General features: G+C 41.2%; 1 protein-coding gene and 1 pseudogene across 1 annotated transcript; one reads left to right on the forward strand and one right to left on the reverse strand.

The window, feature by feature from the left end:
• The first annotated feature begins 3,801 nt into the window (after window positions 1–3,801).
• Window positions 3,802–5,791, forward strand: LOC148103403 (uncharacterized; annotated as a pseudogene).
• Window positions 5,792–14,487: 8,696 nt separating this feature from the next.
• LOC148103404 (butyrophilin subfamily 1 member A1-like) lies at window positions 14,488–15,842 on the reverse strand (the record flags this gene model as incomplete). The annotated part of the gene is made up of 2 exons (XM_087838885.1): window positions 14,488–14,633; window positions 15,482–15,842. Coding segments are annotated over 2 exons (507 nt in total), but the record flags the coding sequence as incomplete, so codon positions are not given.
• Window positions 15,843–17,855: the final 2,013 nt, after the last annotated feature.

Genomic DNA, 17,855 nt, shown 5'->3' on the forward strand with positions numbered 1-17,855 from the left:
TATGACTCATGGAGAAGTTCACAACAGTTTCAGCTGCCAATTGTACTCATCTCCATGGAGACTGATGCATCAAATCTAAATAAAGGCTGGATGGAGGCAGAGTGAGTGTTGTAGATGCTGCATTTTGAAGCCTCAGTGTTTAAATTGTGTCCACAGCCACGTAGACAGAGTGGGTGGATTTGCTTCTAGAAGGACTTTGTTGCAGCTCTACAGCAGGTATTTGTTGTTGGATGACATCACATTCAGCAGTGCTGTGACTGAGCCATAAATGTCAGGGCTCAGACGAGGCCCACACATGCGTGTTTGTCGGTACACACAGTTAAGATATGGAACATGTGAACATGAGACATATGAAGAGACTGAACAGATAAAACGTCCTTTATATCCATCAGTGACTTGATGGAGCTTCTTGCTGCAGTGTGTTTGGGTTTGGCTGATAACACTGGTCCTGTATGTTTCCTTCATGCTCTGTGGTAAAAGTGCATCAGTCTGCAGCTCTGTGGTCGTCCTTTTTCTTTTTCTCAGAAACATCCTGATTTCTTTGTTCTCACTGTTTTGCAGAGGTGTTAAGATTAAAAATAAAAACTGGGAAAAGTTGCTGCTATTTATAAATTTATAAAAAGACACCATTTAATGCTTTTAATAAGCTTAAAAGAACAGAATGAAATGTCTCCATCGCTGTAGTGTAATAATATCACAGCACTGTTGCAGTAATTTTAATGTGTTTATTGCACAGAGACTGATTCAGCTGTGGTCTACTCAGCAGTGAGAACTGAAGACGTCCGTTATGGACAAACAACCATCAGAACAAGGAGGCCCAGGTACAGCTGCTCTTTATCTTTGACTGTGGACAGAGACAAGCTAGCTGCTCCCCCTGTTTACAGACATCATGCTAAGCTAAGCTAACCAAACCACATTGTGACTCAAGCCCAGAGCTCAGACTTCAAAGACATCAAACGTCTCATCTTTCTGTCAAAACACAAAACAAAAAGATTCCTTGTAAAGTTGACCTTTTCCTTAAACTGTCCATTATAGCGTGGTCTTCCTACTTATCTTGACACAATACTCAGTCACGTTGCCTGCTGCAAACTTAAAAGAAGTCTGACGAATGAAGTGAAATTGTGCTCTAAGCAGAAGTGATTGTGAGCGTGTCTGAGGTCACGGTGTGTGTGAAAAGGTATCCAGCTGGGGCAGACATGATTCTGCAGGTCACCTGCCCAGTGGACAAAAAGAAATAAAATAGTTGTGTGGATGACATATGAATGATAATACGAAGAGTGTTTGGTGTTTCTCAGCCTGAAACAGCTGTAATGCTACTTTCTGTTTTGGAGAAAGGACAGTTAAAAAAACAGAGAGAGAGATGTGTGTTGTTTTAAGCAGTGATGAGAATAATGAAAATGTGATGAGAGAGCAACACAAAAGTATAAGTACAGGGATGAAGCTCTTTACAGGAAGGGTCTGAGCAGACTCTACCTGCTGAGGCGGCTGAGGTCATTTGGAGTCCAGGGAGCGCTTTTAAAGACCTTCTATGACTCTGTGGTGGCATCTGTCATTTTTTACAGTGTTGTATGTTGGAGCAGCAGTTTATCAGCAGCTGAGAGGAAGAGGTTGGATAAACTCATCAGGAAGGCCAGCTCTGTTCTGGGATGCACCCTGGACCCAGTGCAGGTGGTGGGAGACAGAAGGACTCTGGCCAAAATAACATCTCTGATGGACAGAGTCTCCCACCCCATGCATGTAGATGTTGCTGAACTGCAGAGCTCCTTCAGTGACAGACTGCTGCATCCTCGATGCATGAAGGAGCGTTTCTGCAGCTCCTTCCTCCCTGCAGCTGTCAGACTGTACAATCAGAACTGCTCCCAACAAACACAGATGTTTACATCAGCGCTGTTTCTTGCACTATTTTATCAACCGATTCACACTATAACCAGGGTTGCCTCTTATCTGTATTTAATTTAATTTAATTTAACAACAGTATGGTACTCAGTTTTTGGTAACCATTGTCCTTCATGTAAATATGTAAGAATTGTGTATGTTTCTGTTCTGTGTCTTGTGTACTGTTTGTTTGTATATGTGTTTTCTTGCTGCTGTCACACCCAAATTTCCCCTTGTGGGACAATTAAAGGATTATTCTATCCTTGTGATATTTAATCCATCATCTCCCTGTCAAACAAAATAGATTTTGAATTGTGTTTCTGTCAGGAAGCCCCACTTCGACTCTTGGAAATCGTCTCTTCTAAATCAGACCATCCAAAGTGGACTATATAGATAATAGAGTCATCCCTCCAAATTGATATAACAACACTCGTGGTAAAGTATTGGACTGGAAGAATACCTGACCAAGATTATCTTGCAATGTTTTGCAGCCGCCAGTCAAGCCGGTAGATAAATTTGGTCTGTGATTGTTGCAGTTGGCTGTGTGGCTGGCAGGAGGACGGACCCAAATGCAGGACTCTCATATGGGAATTTAACTGAAAAGGCAGCTTTATTGTAGGACCACAACGGGAGAAGGGAGACTCTCTCTTCAAACGCTAGCTCCACAGCTGCTATCTAGCAAAGATACCGGTCTGGCACAACTTCCTCCCACATTTCCGTCAAAATATGCAATTTTGAGACGCGATGGATTTTTCTTGGACACGCGTTGAGGTGCGAATGTGCACGCGTCAAATTAGGGGCGTTTGGGGCGTTTTCGTTCGCGTCTATCGCGTTCGGTGTGAACACACCGTAAGAAGCACTAAGAGCATGGGTCTCCAACTGCAGTCCTCAACGGCCGGTGTCCTGAAACTTTTGAATGCGTCCCTGCTGCAACACACCTGAATAAAATTATTAGGTCATTAGCAAAACTCTATAGAACGTGACTGCATGCTGAGGTGTCAAATCACCCTTTTGATTCATGTTACAGCAGCTCATGAGTGAATGAACTAAATAAAAGTGTTTTTAGAAGCACATTTTTCCAAACACTTCCATTGACTTACATTTATTCAAATTTACTTGAGTAGGGTTAGGGGTTCCACCTCTGCATGCAGTCAAGTTCTACCCATATGGAAAAGATATATATAAATCTGATAAAGTTTGTATCTGTCTTGTGTGAAACTTGTATGAAAAGCATACAAGAGTGAAAACAGATATAAGATCTGTTGAAAAATTATATAATGAAACTTGAATGTTTTTGATACTTATTAAAACAATATATGAAAGTAATGAGAAAGTGGCCACTTTCATGAGTAAATCATGTAAATGACAGAATTGTGAAGGATTAAAACATTCCAAGAGCTCAACTTACTCCATCTGTTTCAATCGCGTTTTATAAACACAAAATGCACAGGTTCATTGAATATCCCTCCTCTCGTGTTAGGGTCAGCACCGACCCATTTTAAATTTCAAATGCATAAAACAAATCACAAACATTTGTTTATTGTATCAAGGCTTTTTGACTTTGTCAGGAACCTCTATTTCTACAAAATAAAACAAAAAAAAATATTTTCACTAAATTATAAAATGCCCTAGTTGAAATTATGACCTTTGTGTTGTTAGGGTCGGTTTCGACCCAGGTATAATATTATGAGTATAAAGCAATAATTCAAGCCAAAACTGAAATCATAAGTGCACTGTCAGCTAAAACAGCTCCTCTCCTAATCATATGAGCTTTAGGGGATTCTTATTTTGCATGTTTTTGCAGTATACCTGCACAAAAACAAAACAAAATAAAGACGGGTATGTCAAGACATGTGAGGTGAATTCACTCATTTGAGTGGCCATTTGACTTCCAGAGTGCACATTTACAATTTGCAGCATACAAAAATGAGAAGAAGATTCACAGTGAACCAAGTTCTGCATCATATTTTTGGTGAAAATGAAGGAGAGGACACAGAGCAGCATAGCGATTCAGATGAGCAGGTTTCTAAGGAGGAAGACAATGTGGACTATCATCCAGAAGACACAGACACATCTGATCAGAGGTGGAGGTCGCTGGTGCTGAAGCTACACCTGCTGAAAGATTCAAGTCCAAAAATGGTAATAACTTTTGGAGCTCAGTACCTCATGATGTACATGGCAGGGCAGCTGCTGCAAATGTCATCAAAATCACCCCTGGAATCACAAGGCTTGCTCTGACCAGAGTCAGTGACATCAAGAGATGTTTTGAGCTATTTATGCCATTGTCACTAAAAAGAATCATCATTACTATGACAAACCTTGAAGGAAAAAAAGTCCATGGCGACATGTGGAAAGATATTGATGAGGAATACCTGGATGCTTTCATTGGTGTTCTTCTTCTTGCTGGAGTGTACAGATGCTGCAATGAGGCCACTGATAGTCTATGGGACGCATCAACAGGCAGAAATATTTTCTGGGCAACGATGTCACTTCACACATTTGATATCATTTTGATTCAAGAGTCCTCAGATTTGACAACAGAGAGACCAGACCGAGGTCTGACAAGCTTGCTCCCATCAGGGATGTCTGGGAGAGATGGGTGCAGCTTCTTCCCCTGATGTTCATCCCAGGGCCAGAGGTAACAGTAGATAAACGTCTTGTCCACTTTTCGAGGAAAATGCCCCTACCGGCAATACATACCCAGTAAGCCAGGGAAATACGGCAGAAAAATCTGGGAAGCCTGTGATGCAAAAACCAACTATGGCTGGAATGTACAGATTTTCACAGTCAAAGCTATGAATGGCACCCCTGAGAAGAAACAATGAAATTGTGTGGTCCTCGATATGACTGCAAGATCACAATATCAGCTGTGATATTTTATTTTATTTTTTACCAGATATGACCCTGGACAAGAACTTCACAAAGGAAACTTCACAATGGTGAAGCTGTATCATTGGGAAGTGATAAAAGATCCAAGATGGCGCTGGAGTGACGGCAGCCTTTCCAAGTAGCTCTGCAACACCGCACTTTTTCTTAACTTTTAACTTTTTTTAGACTAGGCTTTCAAACTTTATTTCACCTTCCTCTAGTTACTGTACTTCTACCTCTTAGATATAGCGATACAAGATGGATGATGCACTTTTTAAAACTTCTGGAACCAGCTCCTTCATCTACTCGAGAGCGGAGCTGCTGGCTCTAAGAACAAAGGGACAGACCAGCATGCGACACAACATCCCGGCTGAGATAAAGAGGAGCTACAGAGGCTGCAAGGCTGGAGCGAGGAAAGCGGATCACCGGAGGCGATTCAAACCATCAATCCCGACAGTGATAATGGGCAACGTGAACTCGCTACCGAATAAAATGGACGAACTGTGTGCTCTGAACAACCACCGACTATACCGTGAGTGCAGTTTGTTTATCTTCACGGAGACGTGGCTAACCGAGCTAACGCCACAGGCTAACGTAGACCTATGCGGTTTCACATCCGTGAGAGCCGATAGGGACACGCAGGCCAGCGGAAAAAGCAGAGGTGGGGGACTCATTGTCTACGTTAACAACAGATACTGCAACCCCGGACACGTCTCCGTTAAAGTTTCGGTATGCCGTCCCGACCTGGAGCTGCTAGCTGTTAGCTTGCGGCCATATTATCTACCGCGGGAGTTCAGTCATGTGATCTGTGTGTGTGTTTACATCCCTCCGAAAGCCGACGCAACAGCTGCCTGTGAGAAAATACACACAGTCACAGCAAGACTTCAGACACAAAACCCCGAGGCTTTCATCATTATATCTGGAGACTTTAATCATGCCACACTGGATTCTACTCTGGCTGCTTTTCACCAGTTTGTGAATTGTCCCACAAGGAGCAACAGGACAATTGACCTACTGTATGCTAATGTGAGAGATGCATACAGAGCCACCCCCCTCCCCCCAGTAGGGAAGTCAGACCACAACCTGGTTTGACTACAGCCACAATACACACCCCTCGTCCAAAGGCAGCCTGTCTCAACACGCTCCATCAGGAGATGGACCCCAGAAAAGGAGGATGCTCTGAGAGACTGTTATGACACCACAGACTGGGATGTGCTTCTGAGCCCACATGGTGAGGACATAGAGGGGGCGACACACTGTCTTACAGACTACCTCAACTTTTGTGTGGACACGGTCGCCCCTGCTAAGACGGTACGGTGTTACCCTAATAACAAACCGTGGGTAACACAGGAAGTCAAAGCTGTCCTCAACATGAAGAAGAAGGCTTTCAGGAGCAAAGTGAAGGAGGAGATGAAAGCAGCACAGCGGGAGGTGAAACGCTGCCTGAGGGAAGCAAAGGACACCTACAGGAGGAAGGTGGAGCAGAAGTTGGAGAGGAACAATATGAGGGAGGTCTGGAATGGTGTGAAAACCATCACAGGCCACAACACCAAGAACAGCACAGTGGGGGGGACTGTGGAGAAGGCAAACGAACTCAACAACTTCTTCAACAGGTTTGACCAGCCCACAACCCCCCCACCCTCACCCTCACCTTTACTACAGAGCCCTCTCCCCACTCTCCTACCTCCCTTGCTTCCCCCCCTTCCTGACACTATGATGACACCCCCCTCCTCCAATCCCTCTCTCAGCAGCAGGACATCTTCCCCCCCCTCCTTCCAATCATCTCCCAGTGTCACAGTGGATCAGGTCAGGAGACAACTGAGGAAGCTTCGCCCCAGGAAGGCAGCAGGTCCGGACAAGGTGTGTCCGAGGATGCTAAAGGCGTGTGCTGCTGAACTTGGGGAGCCGCTACAACGAGTCTTCAATCTCAGTCTGCGACTGGGGTGAGTGCCCACCCTATGGAAGACATCCTGCATCGTCCCGGTCCCCAAAAGGAACCGGCCCAATGAGCTGAATGACTTCCGACCGGTGGCACTGACATCACATCTTATGAAGACTCTAGAGCGGCTCTTCCTCAACCTCCTCCGACCACAGGTACAACATGCCCAGGACCCACTACAGTTCGCCTACAAGGCGGGTGTCGGAGTGGACGATGCCATCCTGTACCTCCTGCATAGAGCCCACTCACACCTCGATGGGGGAAAAGGCACGGTCAGGATCCTGTTTCTTGACTTTTCCTGTGCCTTTAATACCATCCGGCCCTGTCTGCTCCAGGAGAAACTGAACAGGATGGAGGTGGACCCCTGCCTGGTCGCTTGGATCTCCGACTACCTCACTGACAGGCCACAGTACGTCAGGCTGAAGGACATCACGTCTGACACTGTGGTCGGCAGCACAGGAGCACCACAGGGAACGGTGCTGTCCCCTCTTCTCTTCACCCTGTACACCTCTGACTTCTGCTACAACTCTGAATTATGTCACATTCAGAAGTTTGCAGACGACACAGCCATCATGGGGTGTATCTGGGATGACCAGGAAGAGGAGTACAGAAGTCTGGTGAGGAACTTTGTCGCATGGAGTCACACAAACCACCTGCAACTCAACACCTCAAAGACTAAGGAACTGGTTGTGGACTTTGGGAGGTCCAGAGCAGGTCCACTGCCGGTTCAGATAGAGGGGGAGGAGGTGGAGGTAGTCAACAAGTACAAGTACCTCGGGCTGTGGGTGGACAATAAACTGGACTGGTCATGCAACACAGAGCACCTGTACAAAAAAGCCCAAAGCCGACTGTACTTCCTCAGGAGGCTGAGGTCTTTTAACATCTGCAGGAAGCTCCTGAGGATGTTTTACCAGTCGGTGGTTGCTGGAGTACTTTTCTATGCTGTGGTGTGCTGGGGGAGCAGCACAGCAAAGAAGGACTCATCCAGGCTGGAAAAACAGATCAGGAAGGCTGGCTCTGTGGTCGGCATGAAGCTGGACACTCTGGTGACAGTGGCAGAGAAAAGGACACTAAAGAAACTGCTGGACATTATGGACGATGCTGGGCATCCTCTGCACACGGCCATAAACAACCAGAGGAGTCTGTTCAGTGACAGGTTGCTTCTCCCAAAGACAAGAACCAACAGACTTAAAAACTCCTTTGTCCCACACGCCATCAGACTGTTTAACTCCTCTCTGGAGGGGAGAGGGAGGGGAAACAAGAGGACAAAGGAGGGGGGAACAACTAAGCTGTAGTGCCTCTTCTCTTCACTGTGCAATACCTTTTGTGCAATACCTTTTGTTAATAATCAGCAGTGCAATAGACTTCATACTTGAAATGTGCAATTCACTTGTATTTTTTATTTTTATTTTTATTTTTATTCCTATTTATTCTATTCATCCCCTTTGTATATTTTATCTATATATGTCTTTGTATTTATATATGTGTGTATATATATATATATATATATATATATATATATATATATATATATATATATATATATATATATATATATATATATATATATATATATAATATTCTTAACTTGTAACTTCTGTCGGTGCTGTGCTTTTTGGAAAAACAAATTTCCCAGAGGAACCTACCCGAGGGATTAATAAAGTTTTATCTAATCTAATCTAAAAAGCCCAAAATTACCCACGACTATAACCAAAAGAAAGGAGGAGTGGACTTTTTCTTTTTTTCAGTATATATTAAAGGTCTACTGCTAAAAAACAAACCTTTTTTTTGTCTTTTCTTGATGTAAATATCTCTGGGTCGAAATTGACCCGTAACACCATAGATGTCATTTTAGTAATTAATCTTAAAATGAAAAAATCTATAAAACAGATTTATTTAAGAGATGTGTCCTATAGCCCTCAGTAATAGTCAGGTAACACAGTCTCTGTCCACTGTTTTGTTTTGTTTGCTAGTATAAGTTATTGTAATGTTTTAGTTATAGAAGCAAGTCAAAACTAATCACATTTTAGGGCTCTTGGTTTTGTGCTTGTCGGTGAAAATGGTAGTTTCAAGCTTTTCTTCATCACATTTTAATATTTGCATTCCTGTTGCCATAGTGCCTGAAGGCTCTTACAATTTAAAAAGAAAAAGAAAAAAAAGATTTTACCGGAGGAATTCTCACCTTTTACCTTTGGGCCAGTATTCGTAGAAAATTCAGTGTTAACATTTCCACAGGCCCTAAAATGTTGAATTCAGGATCCAGCAGATGTTTGTGAGGTACATTTTGGAAGAGCTGGATAAACATCGTCTAACTTTTCATTGCTCTCCAGTATAATTGCAGGAAAATGCAGGCTTTATTAAAACTGTGACAATTTAACACTCAATCCCAAAAACAGACTTGACATGTTTCCATGAAGACTGCTTCGTATATCAACAGCTCTGAAAATCCATTAAAAAACAGTAATGTAGAACATGATCGCTCTCACTCTGTGTCTCTAAAAAACCCAGCAAACTGGTGATCACTTCAACAAAATGGGCATAGTTTATGACTTTATCAGCTGCAACACCATGTAGCACCTGGACCCCCTGCAGGTGTCTGACCTCCAAGCCTTGTTGCATATGTCCCTCTGAGGTCCTTGTGCAGTAGCAGTAGCTGTACTAGTAGTACAAGAAGTAGTGGCAGTAAGAGTACCAGTATTGTGCAACAACCAGGCTTCAAGAGCAGTCACTCCTCTGGCTTACAAATGGTGAAAACATGTCATATGCACATGCCACACTCTTAACTGTAAATCAGATATTTTGATAGGCGAATTGGAAAAGCAGTTTAAAATTCTGGTTTGGCATAGACACAGACTTTAGTAATCCCACACTGGGAATATTCACACGTTACAGCAGCACAAGGGTCAGCAAGAAAAAGTGAAACAGAGATATATTAGAAAAATACACAAATAAATAAGTAGTGCAAAAATTTAAAACAAGGAAAAAACCTACGCAAGAGTAATTACTACTGATCTGCAAACTGCTAACTGGTTGTTAGAGACAGCAAATACACTCAGAGAATATTAGCATGTCAGTATAAAGCTGACTGTAGTTCCTGGTCAGGCTGGCTGCACTTCAGTTAACTTCAGTTTTTTTTTCTAATTTAAAATTTCATATCAGGTTTAAGTTTCAACTTTTATTGTCATGTACAGATAAAAAGTGTAGTCACATTTACCCATTATGAAGTTATTTGGCTCGTGCTCCTAATAAATGTGTTTATTTATTAGATCTACTGATACAGCCGAAACATATAGTCACGTCTGATGAGGCAGACGGCGTGAGGAGATTCTGGACCCAAATGCAGGCACAGCGGCAAGAGCAGATAAATAACAAATGGAGAGGCTTTATTTTGGAGGCTTAACAAAACATCAATAGAAGGAAAGGAACAGGAAGGAACTAACAAAACATAAACTGGGAAAAGAAACATGAGGAATATGTAAAACGAATTCAAATTCAAATTCAGATTTTATTTGTCACATTCACAGTCATACACAGTACGATATGCAGTGAAATGCTTACACAACTGCTCGTGACCTAAAGAAAAAAAAAAGGCTATGAATAAGATAGGAAATAAATATGAAAATTAAAAAGGGTCAATTTAATTTAATAAATAAATACATTTAAATTCAATTTAGGAAGGAATAAAATAAAATATATAAATTAAAGTTGAAAATAAAATAACTGTACAACAAAATACAAAATACACAAATACACAGTATAGAAATATATAAGAATGTATGAAGAAATATAAATATATATGTACAATAACAGCAGCTGTACAGTATTAAGTGGAAATGAAGAAATATAATGTCCAGTGTTGTGGGGTCATTACACACAGGTAGAAGTGCAGGTCACTCTTTACTGACACATTGTAAATACGTTTAATGCTGGATTGTTGACGTTTTTGTACAATGGTTTAGCCACAAGCATAATTTCCACTTCTGGATAAAGATCACTCTAACTTCATGCTTCTTAACAAATTAAGAGTGTAATGTCTTTATTAAGTTGTTATTTATTAATGCATACATAATAATGTGCTCAGTGACATAAAGGTCCCCTTTCAAGAGTTTGTGCTACATAGTTTTTTTTTCTTTGTTTTAGTTGTTTTGTTTTTCCATCTTCACAACCCAGTGTTTAAAATGTTAATAATCTTAGGACCAACCCTCCAGCTTGTTATGAATCGCCCAGATTTTTTCTAAAGTTTGTGATTCAAAAGTGGCCTTAATACTTTATACAGGCTAAATATTTCCAGAATAATGTTTCTCAATGTAAAACTGTAAAGAATCTTTACAGGATACAACATTTTGTAAACAGCCACCTCAGAACCTGTTGAGCCTCTCCTGTACTGTTAGATGGATGTAAGTCCAGATCTTCATAAACCGTCCTCATTACTCCATTAAGTAACCAAACAAATACATTTACTCTTGCAAATTATAAACAGTCCAATTGTTCCTTCCAAAAGTAACAAAAACAAAGAACAACAAATGACTCAGCAATGATAAGCAGAGCTAGACTGGAGTCCAGTTTGTTTCTATCCTTCATTAGTTGTTAGTGTCAGCAGCAGCATTTGATAAGTATGTCTAAAATATAAATATGAAATCTCTATAAAAGGATCGACTCCTTAAACCTATGCAGCAGTAATATTTAATATGCTTATTTAATAATGTTCTACAAAGAGGTCAATGTGTTTGGGATCTTATCAGATCTCTCAGAAAAGCTGTCAGAGCAAAACTTTTTTCTTTCATAATAACACGTTTAATGTTAAACCACTGAGTCCATCTAAAACATGTTTGTGCACATCAGGACCGACCTGATAGAGTTCTGCTGGAGGATGTTGCTGATTGAGCTTTTTGGTTGTTCAGAACTCACTCAGCCTTTGGAGTTAGTTTTTAGGACATCCTGATAATAATGAATTACATTAGTCCAGCCTCGAAGCCTAGATGAAAATGATGCAAACTGCTGACCTGTCAAACCAGTTGGAGTGTGAGCTGGAGTCAGTCACACAAACAGGTTGAACAGGATGTGCTCTGTGCAGCACCTGCACGTAAAACAGAAGCAAAGCTGTTCCTGTGAAATGAAACTGAAAGCCTCTCTGAGCGTCTCCCTGTAGAAAATGGAGGCTGAGCTCAGTCAGATCACTCAGCCTGCAGACAAATGGAGGAGTGTTTGAGACGTGCAGATAAACAGTCACAGCTTTGTGTCGGCCTCTGAGGGCTCAGGGCCGTCCTGTTGTCATGGTATCAAGTGCACGACGGCTCTCTGCACACACTTTGAGTCCTTATTCACATTTTCTTTAAGTCCTCATCTCTGTGGACCTGAGGGATTACCCACAGTTCATAGTGCTGTGATGGTCAAAACATTAAGAACAAGGATGGAAATAAATAAATAACCAAACCAAAAGTTTAGAAGAATGTAGCTCATCAAAAATGCTTCATGATGAAGTTTTCACAATGATGAATAATTGGATTATTTTACAGTTTCTTCCTGTAAAGTTAGAGCCTGACAACAGACAAAATCAAACAGTAAATGTCAGATCACATGACGAGGTCTGAGGGACAGTTAACATCACAGCAGAGGTGACAAAGTGCTTTCTGTGGTCTGTTTATCTTCAGTTCTTTGAATTTAATTAGACATTCATTTCATTAATTAGAATTAATTTCAGTACATTAAACATTAGCAGAAGGATGGAGAGCGTGCTATATGTATTTCTTGCACTTGCACAAACACAAACAGCAGCTCTTCTTTTTTTTGCCACTCAATCTAGAATTTAGATCAAGAAATTTCCATGATCATTATGATTTTATTTTATTTCATAGGAAATGCAGTTTGACATGTTTCCAATACTGAGGATGAGGATACACTATAAAAATTTAAAGCTACTGTTAGTTTTCCTGTCTTGTAAAAAATAATGTTTTTGTTCAGCACAGAAAATGAATATTTATAGATTTCAGTGGACTTTCTGTCATTTTTGTTTTGTTTTGTTGGGGTTAAAATGATGCCAGCTTAAAAGGAAACTGAAGAATAAATAAATATATTGATCGTGAAAAAAGATTAATTGACACTGTAAATATTGACATTAAAACAAGAAAAAAAGTTTTTTGCTTACAGTTTTTTTTCAGTTTCAATTTGCTGTTTTGGCGTCTGGGGGCACGATTGTTAATAACAAACACACAAATATTACATCTTTTGAATCTGTGATGACATGTGAAATGATGATGACGTTCACATGATGTAGCTTCTCTGCCAACAACACAAATGAAAGAATAAATAATTGAAACCAAAGTAACGAGCGACTGAGACTGAGTTTATTGTTCAAATACAGACACACTCTTCACACTGACCTTTGTTCTCTGTCCTTCATACAAACATTTGGAGCTCACAGACTCTGTGAACACTGAGTTTTCAGGCTTTTCTAATGCTGTGTGAGCAGCAGGAAAATACAATCAGAGCATAAACACACATACATACAAGGTCAAACACGAGTGGCTACACTTTTTAAACACAATAACTGATCACTGATGTGAAGTCAGCGAGTACCGAGGTAAACTTTTCTTATCTTTGAGATCTGTTGAAACAACTATCAATGACATCAAATGACAACAATACCGTTATTTAAGGTTAGAGGGTTACCTAGGCAACCAGGGATGTGCATAACCATCTGTCAGCTACAAATTGATGCATGAACGATGGGATCAGTTCATACTTGGATGTAATTTTAGTGAAACAGCTGATCGAGGATTAGTGTTGTTGAGGTTTTGTGGTCCAAAGCTCACACTCACATAATGAGGTCATATTTGATCTTATAAACAAAAACACTGATCCCAGGTCTGTAACACTGTTCATGGATACTGAGGGTAAACAAACCACACAGCTCACAAAGATAAAGAGAAAACTGAAATCAGATCTTGATGATTGAAACATTCAGGTGTGAAAAACTTCATAAATATGTAATCTGAGCTCAAAATGATGTAACTACAGTCAGTGGAAACAAAACCATCAACGTGAAAAATGTTCAAGTGTTGACTTCATTTGTTTGAAGAGTTAAAAGTAGGCGTGCACAACAAAACCACAGTAATGTCTCAGTGAGCTGTGTCACACTCAAAGTCAGAGCTTTCTGTGTCAGAAAGAGGCTAAATCACCATGGTAACTGATGATGAAAGAAGCCGCTGAATGAAGCTAAACTGCACATCACACTGTTACAGGAATGTACCTGTATTCATGTAGTGGAGACATTAGTGAAGTTATCAATGAGTAACGTCTCTGATTGGACTGGGTGGCGCTCACAGGGATCATTTTGTGTAGAAGAAAAGTCACATGATACATGAAACGCTCCTTTTCATCTGAGCGTGCTCAGAGCCTGAAGCAGAGAGCCAGGGTAACAGAGAAAGGTGATAATCACCATGGTGATACCTGCTATCTCTAACTGCAGTTTCAGGTTTAGTTGAGCCAGCTAACACAAAGAAAGCCTGACTGTGTTGAAGTTGATTTGTAGTCACAGCCCTCTGGATGTTCCAGTGAACTACAGAGCTGAAATGTAAAGACTGTTTTTAAAGATGAAACTCGTCCACTGAGATGAGCTGTGAGCAAAAACAGAAGCAGCCATTAAAGATAAAAGTGAAATAAACCTACAGTGCTGTGGGCCTGCTGTCTGTGCTCAGTTCATCTGTTTCTGCAGGATTTTAAACACTGACAACACCCAGAACTCTGAACAGCAGCGGCAGACTCAAAGCTGGAAAAACCTCTGAGACATTTTAAACCTGCTGCACTTAAACAGGAGGCTGGTTTGTTTCCTCACTCTGCTGTTGTCTACGTTTGTAGATCAAAACAACAACAACAGCAACAACAACAAGAAGCAGAAGAAGAACAACAATCAGTCCAACAGATCCATCCTCTGTGTGTCCTCCTGTCTGACCTGCAGGTGAGAAACAGGTGTGAGGTGTCAGCTGTCAGGTAGGTGATGAGTGAAGAACAGAACAGAATCCATTTCCTCTTCAAACTGCTGTCAGACATTATCTACTGCACTCTGATCACATCACTCAGACCAGCTGCTTTCTACAAAGTCTCATCAACAACATCTCTGCTGCCCTCAGGTGAATGTATGGCTATTCACCCTATGCAGCGAGCTTAACATAAGAGGAGATGGTTCCAGGAACGACAGGACACTTCGCTTTGTCTTTGTGTCTTTAACTGAAGACCATTTTTTCCTCTTTTAATTTGTAAGACTGTGAACATACAGTAAAATAATACGTAAGCATCAGTATCAACATATTTTGTAAACAAAACAGAAGTTAGCAACATAGCTTTCCTTACGCTTTACATTCACCATAAACATCTTTCCTTATATGTTCAATTAACCTTTTAAGTAACATGAAAGTAACAAATCTTACAGAAAATGAAGTTAGACATTGCTTACTTACAGATTATGGCTCAACAAACTCCCCAACAATGTACACTGGGCTTAAAGTTTCGCAGCTTGTTCTCTGCTCCATGCATTTTCTCCCACTGCCTGCGTGAACTTTGCCTGCTGCTTACAACCCATCACCAAAGGGGGCAGTGTAGTGCACACCAAATAACCAAAGAAGAAGCCACAAACTGAAGGGGTAATACTGCCCACTATTGGGAAACCTGAGAAATGCGCCAGCCAAAGAAACCCAACAAAGTAACAACCGAGGGGCAGAATAACATCTTTACAAACAAACATCAACAACCAGGAAGCAGCTTCACCTCTGATCACACACACACTCAACTCTACTCACTCACCTGGAGGAACAACAACACTCAGGTAGATGATGCTGATTAGAGTCATAGGTCCTCCGACTCGCTGGACAACTCGACACTCGTATGTTTCAGCATCATTAATCGTCACATCCTTCAGAATCAAAGACACGTCTCCATCCTTCATCTGTCTGTCCTGCAGATCCACCCGGTTCTTAAAAGATGGATGCTGGTTGTCTGGTTCAAACATCCCATCCCGGTACAAAAGCACATATTCATCTATCAGGTCAGCTCTGCTCCACTTTACAACTATGATGTTGTTGTTTGCAGCTCCACATGTCAGAGTGACGTCCTGTCCAGACTCAGCTGTGATGGTTTTCTGGTCTGAAAGAGGAAACAACACAGAGCAGAGAGGTTAAAGGTCAAAGTACAACTGTTCACTTCTACAGCAGCCAATCAGAAACACACAATAAAAGACAGTCTTCTGTTATTAGATGATGATCTTTGATTGTGTTTCTTCTTGTGTCAGCTGCTCCCTTCAGGCGTCACCACAGCGAGTCTTCTGCCTCCTCCTCACCTGATCCCGAGCATCTTCATCAGGGCTGATTTGTGACAGAAGGACAGCAGCAAGAGTGAAAGGGAAGGTTTAAAGATGGCAGTGAGCTGCTGTCATGTTTGCTTTGGAGACTCTGACACAAAGACAGGAGGCCGAGCTGAACGTGTTCAGATTTTCATTGAGAGCAGAATGGACGAGATTATGAACGAGTTCATCAGAGGGAAGCTCAGGCTGAGACGTTTGGAGACAAAGTTCATGAGCAAAGACTGAGATGGATGAAAAACATCATCTGAAACCATTTTATGAACAAATAAAAACAAATCTTTAGTTTTAGAATCTGTTAGTTTGATAAAATGTTGCTGATGGACGAGTTCATTGAGACTCTGGATGTCTGTCAGACTGAGTCACTGCTTTTTATTGTAACAGCTGTACTGATGCTCCTAAATCTGGCCTCTGACACAAACCTCCAAACAGTAAGAATGAAAAAAGAATAAAACGATTAAAAACTCTTCAAGCAATAAATAATCAAACCTGAAAAAGAAGAAAATCATCTGGAAACTAAACTGAACTAAACACAAAAAGTCCAAATGGAATAAAAACTCAAACTACTGAGAAAAAACTACAATAACTCTGTTCCACAAACAACAACATGTGCTGATAATAAGTGAACATAATGTGTGAGAGAAAGCAGCCTCTCATTATAAGACACTGTGAGTCTCTGCTGCCTTTATGGAGCTACAGCTGTTTGTATACACTGAACTAAAAGCTTTGTAGCTGCATACTGACTCCTGACACTACAACACATCACACTGACACACACATAACACTTCTTTGTGTCTGTGCTGCAAACTGCACCGACACAAAGACTCCACCCAGCTTTGTGTCGATCACAACACTGAATGAATGTGGCTGAACTGACCTCTGTGCCAAACAGCTGAACCAACTGACTCTTGTTTCACTTTGCTGTCCTGTTTAACAGGTAAAACAAGGTGTCACAGTTACAGGAAATGAAAATGTTTCCAATGCAACAGGTAGACGTGTAGAGACAAGCTCCACTCTGTCTGTCAGTGAATTGAAACGAACTTGTCCTAATGAATAAAAAGTCAAAAGTCAGTTGTGTTGGAGCCACAGAGAGCAAATCTTTGTTCTTTATGGAGAACCAGTGAGTTCTACTTCCTGTGTCTAGTTTTACTTCGTCTGTCTCGTCCTCTGTGATTGGCCCAGCTGTGCTCCCACATGTTATACTGTGTGTACATGTTGTCTTTGTCTTCTCTTACTCGTTGTTATTCTCCCTCACAGCTGTGTCCCATGAAGGTTATAGTTTCAGATGGTGATGAGTAGATGACACATGGAGTGTGTGGCACATTCACTTTGCTGTGTTGACACTGTGTTGGTGTGACACTGAAGGGCGATTAATTAATAATTGCCGAGTGTGAGACTAAACTTGGGTCATTCATTCTGACAGCTCTGTACTGTACTGTGTTACATGAGCGCTGATGGCTCATGTAACGTCTGCTTGTAGATCAGCTGATCACAGCCTGGAAACAGCTGGAGCTCACAAAACAAATGATTCCGACTTATTTCTTTATCCCTGCTGCACTCAGTCGTAGAGTTCCTCTACCTGCCACATCCACTTTAACCCCAGACTACCTTTTACTGAGTACTACGGTAGGACCTGAGTACTTTTCACAGCCTGTAGTTTTTACTTTTACTTCAGTAAAGAAGTTTAATGAGTACTTCAGCTATTACCGGAGTATTTGTACAGCTTGAGTATCTGTACTTCTTAACTACAGATTTTTTTTTACTTTTGTCCCTCTGAAAGTGTCTGATTATCAGTAATTATCTTTTATTTACTGAATAATA

The sequence above is a fragment of the Neolamprologus brichardi genome, chromosome 3, assembly GCF_056152115.1.
Source record: "Neolamprologus brichardi isolate AB-2024 chromosome 3, ASM5615211v1, whole genome shotgun sequence".
NCBI lineage: Eukaryota > Metazoa > Chordata > Actinopteri > Cichliformes > Cichlidae > Neolamprologus > Neolamprologus brichardi.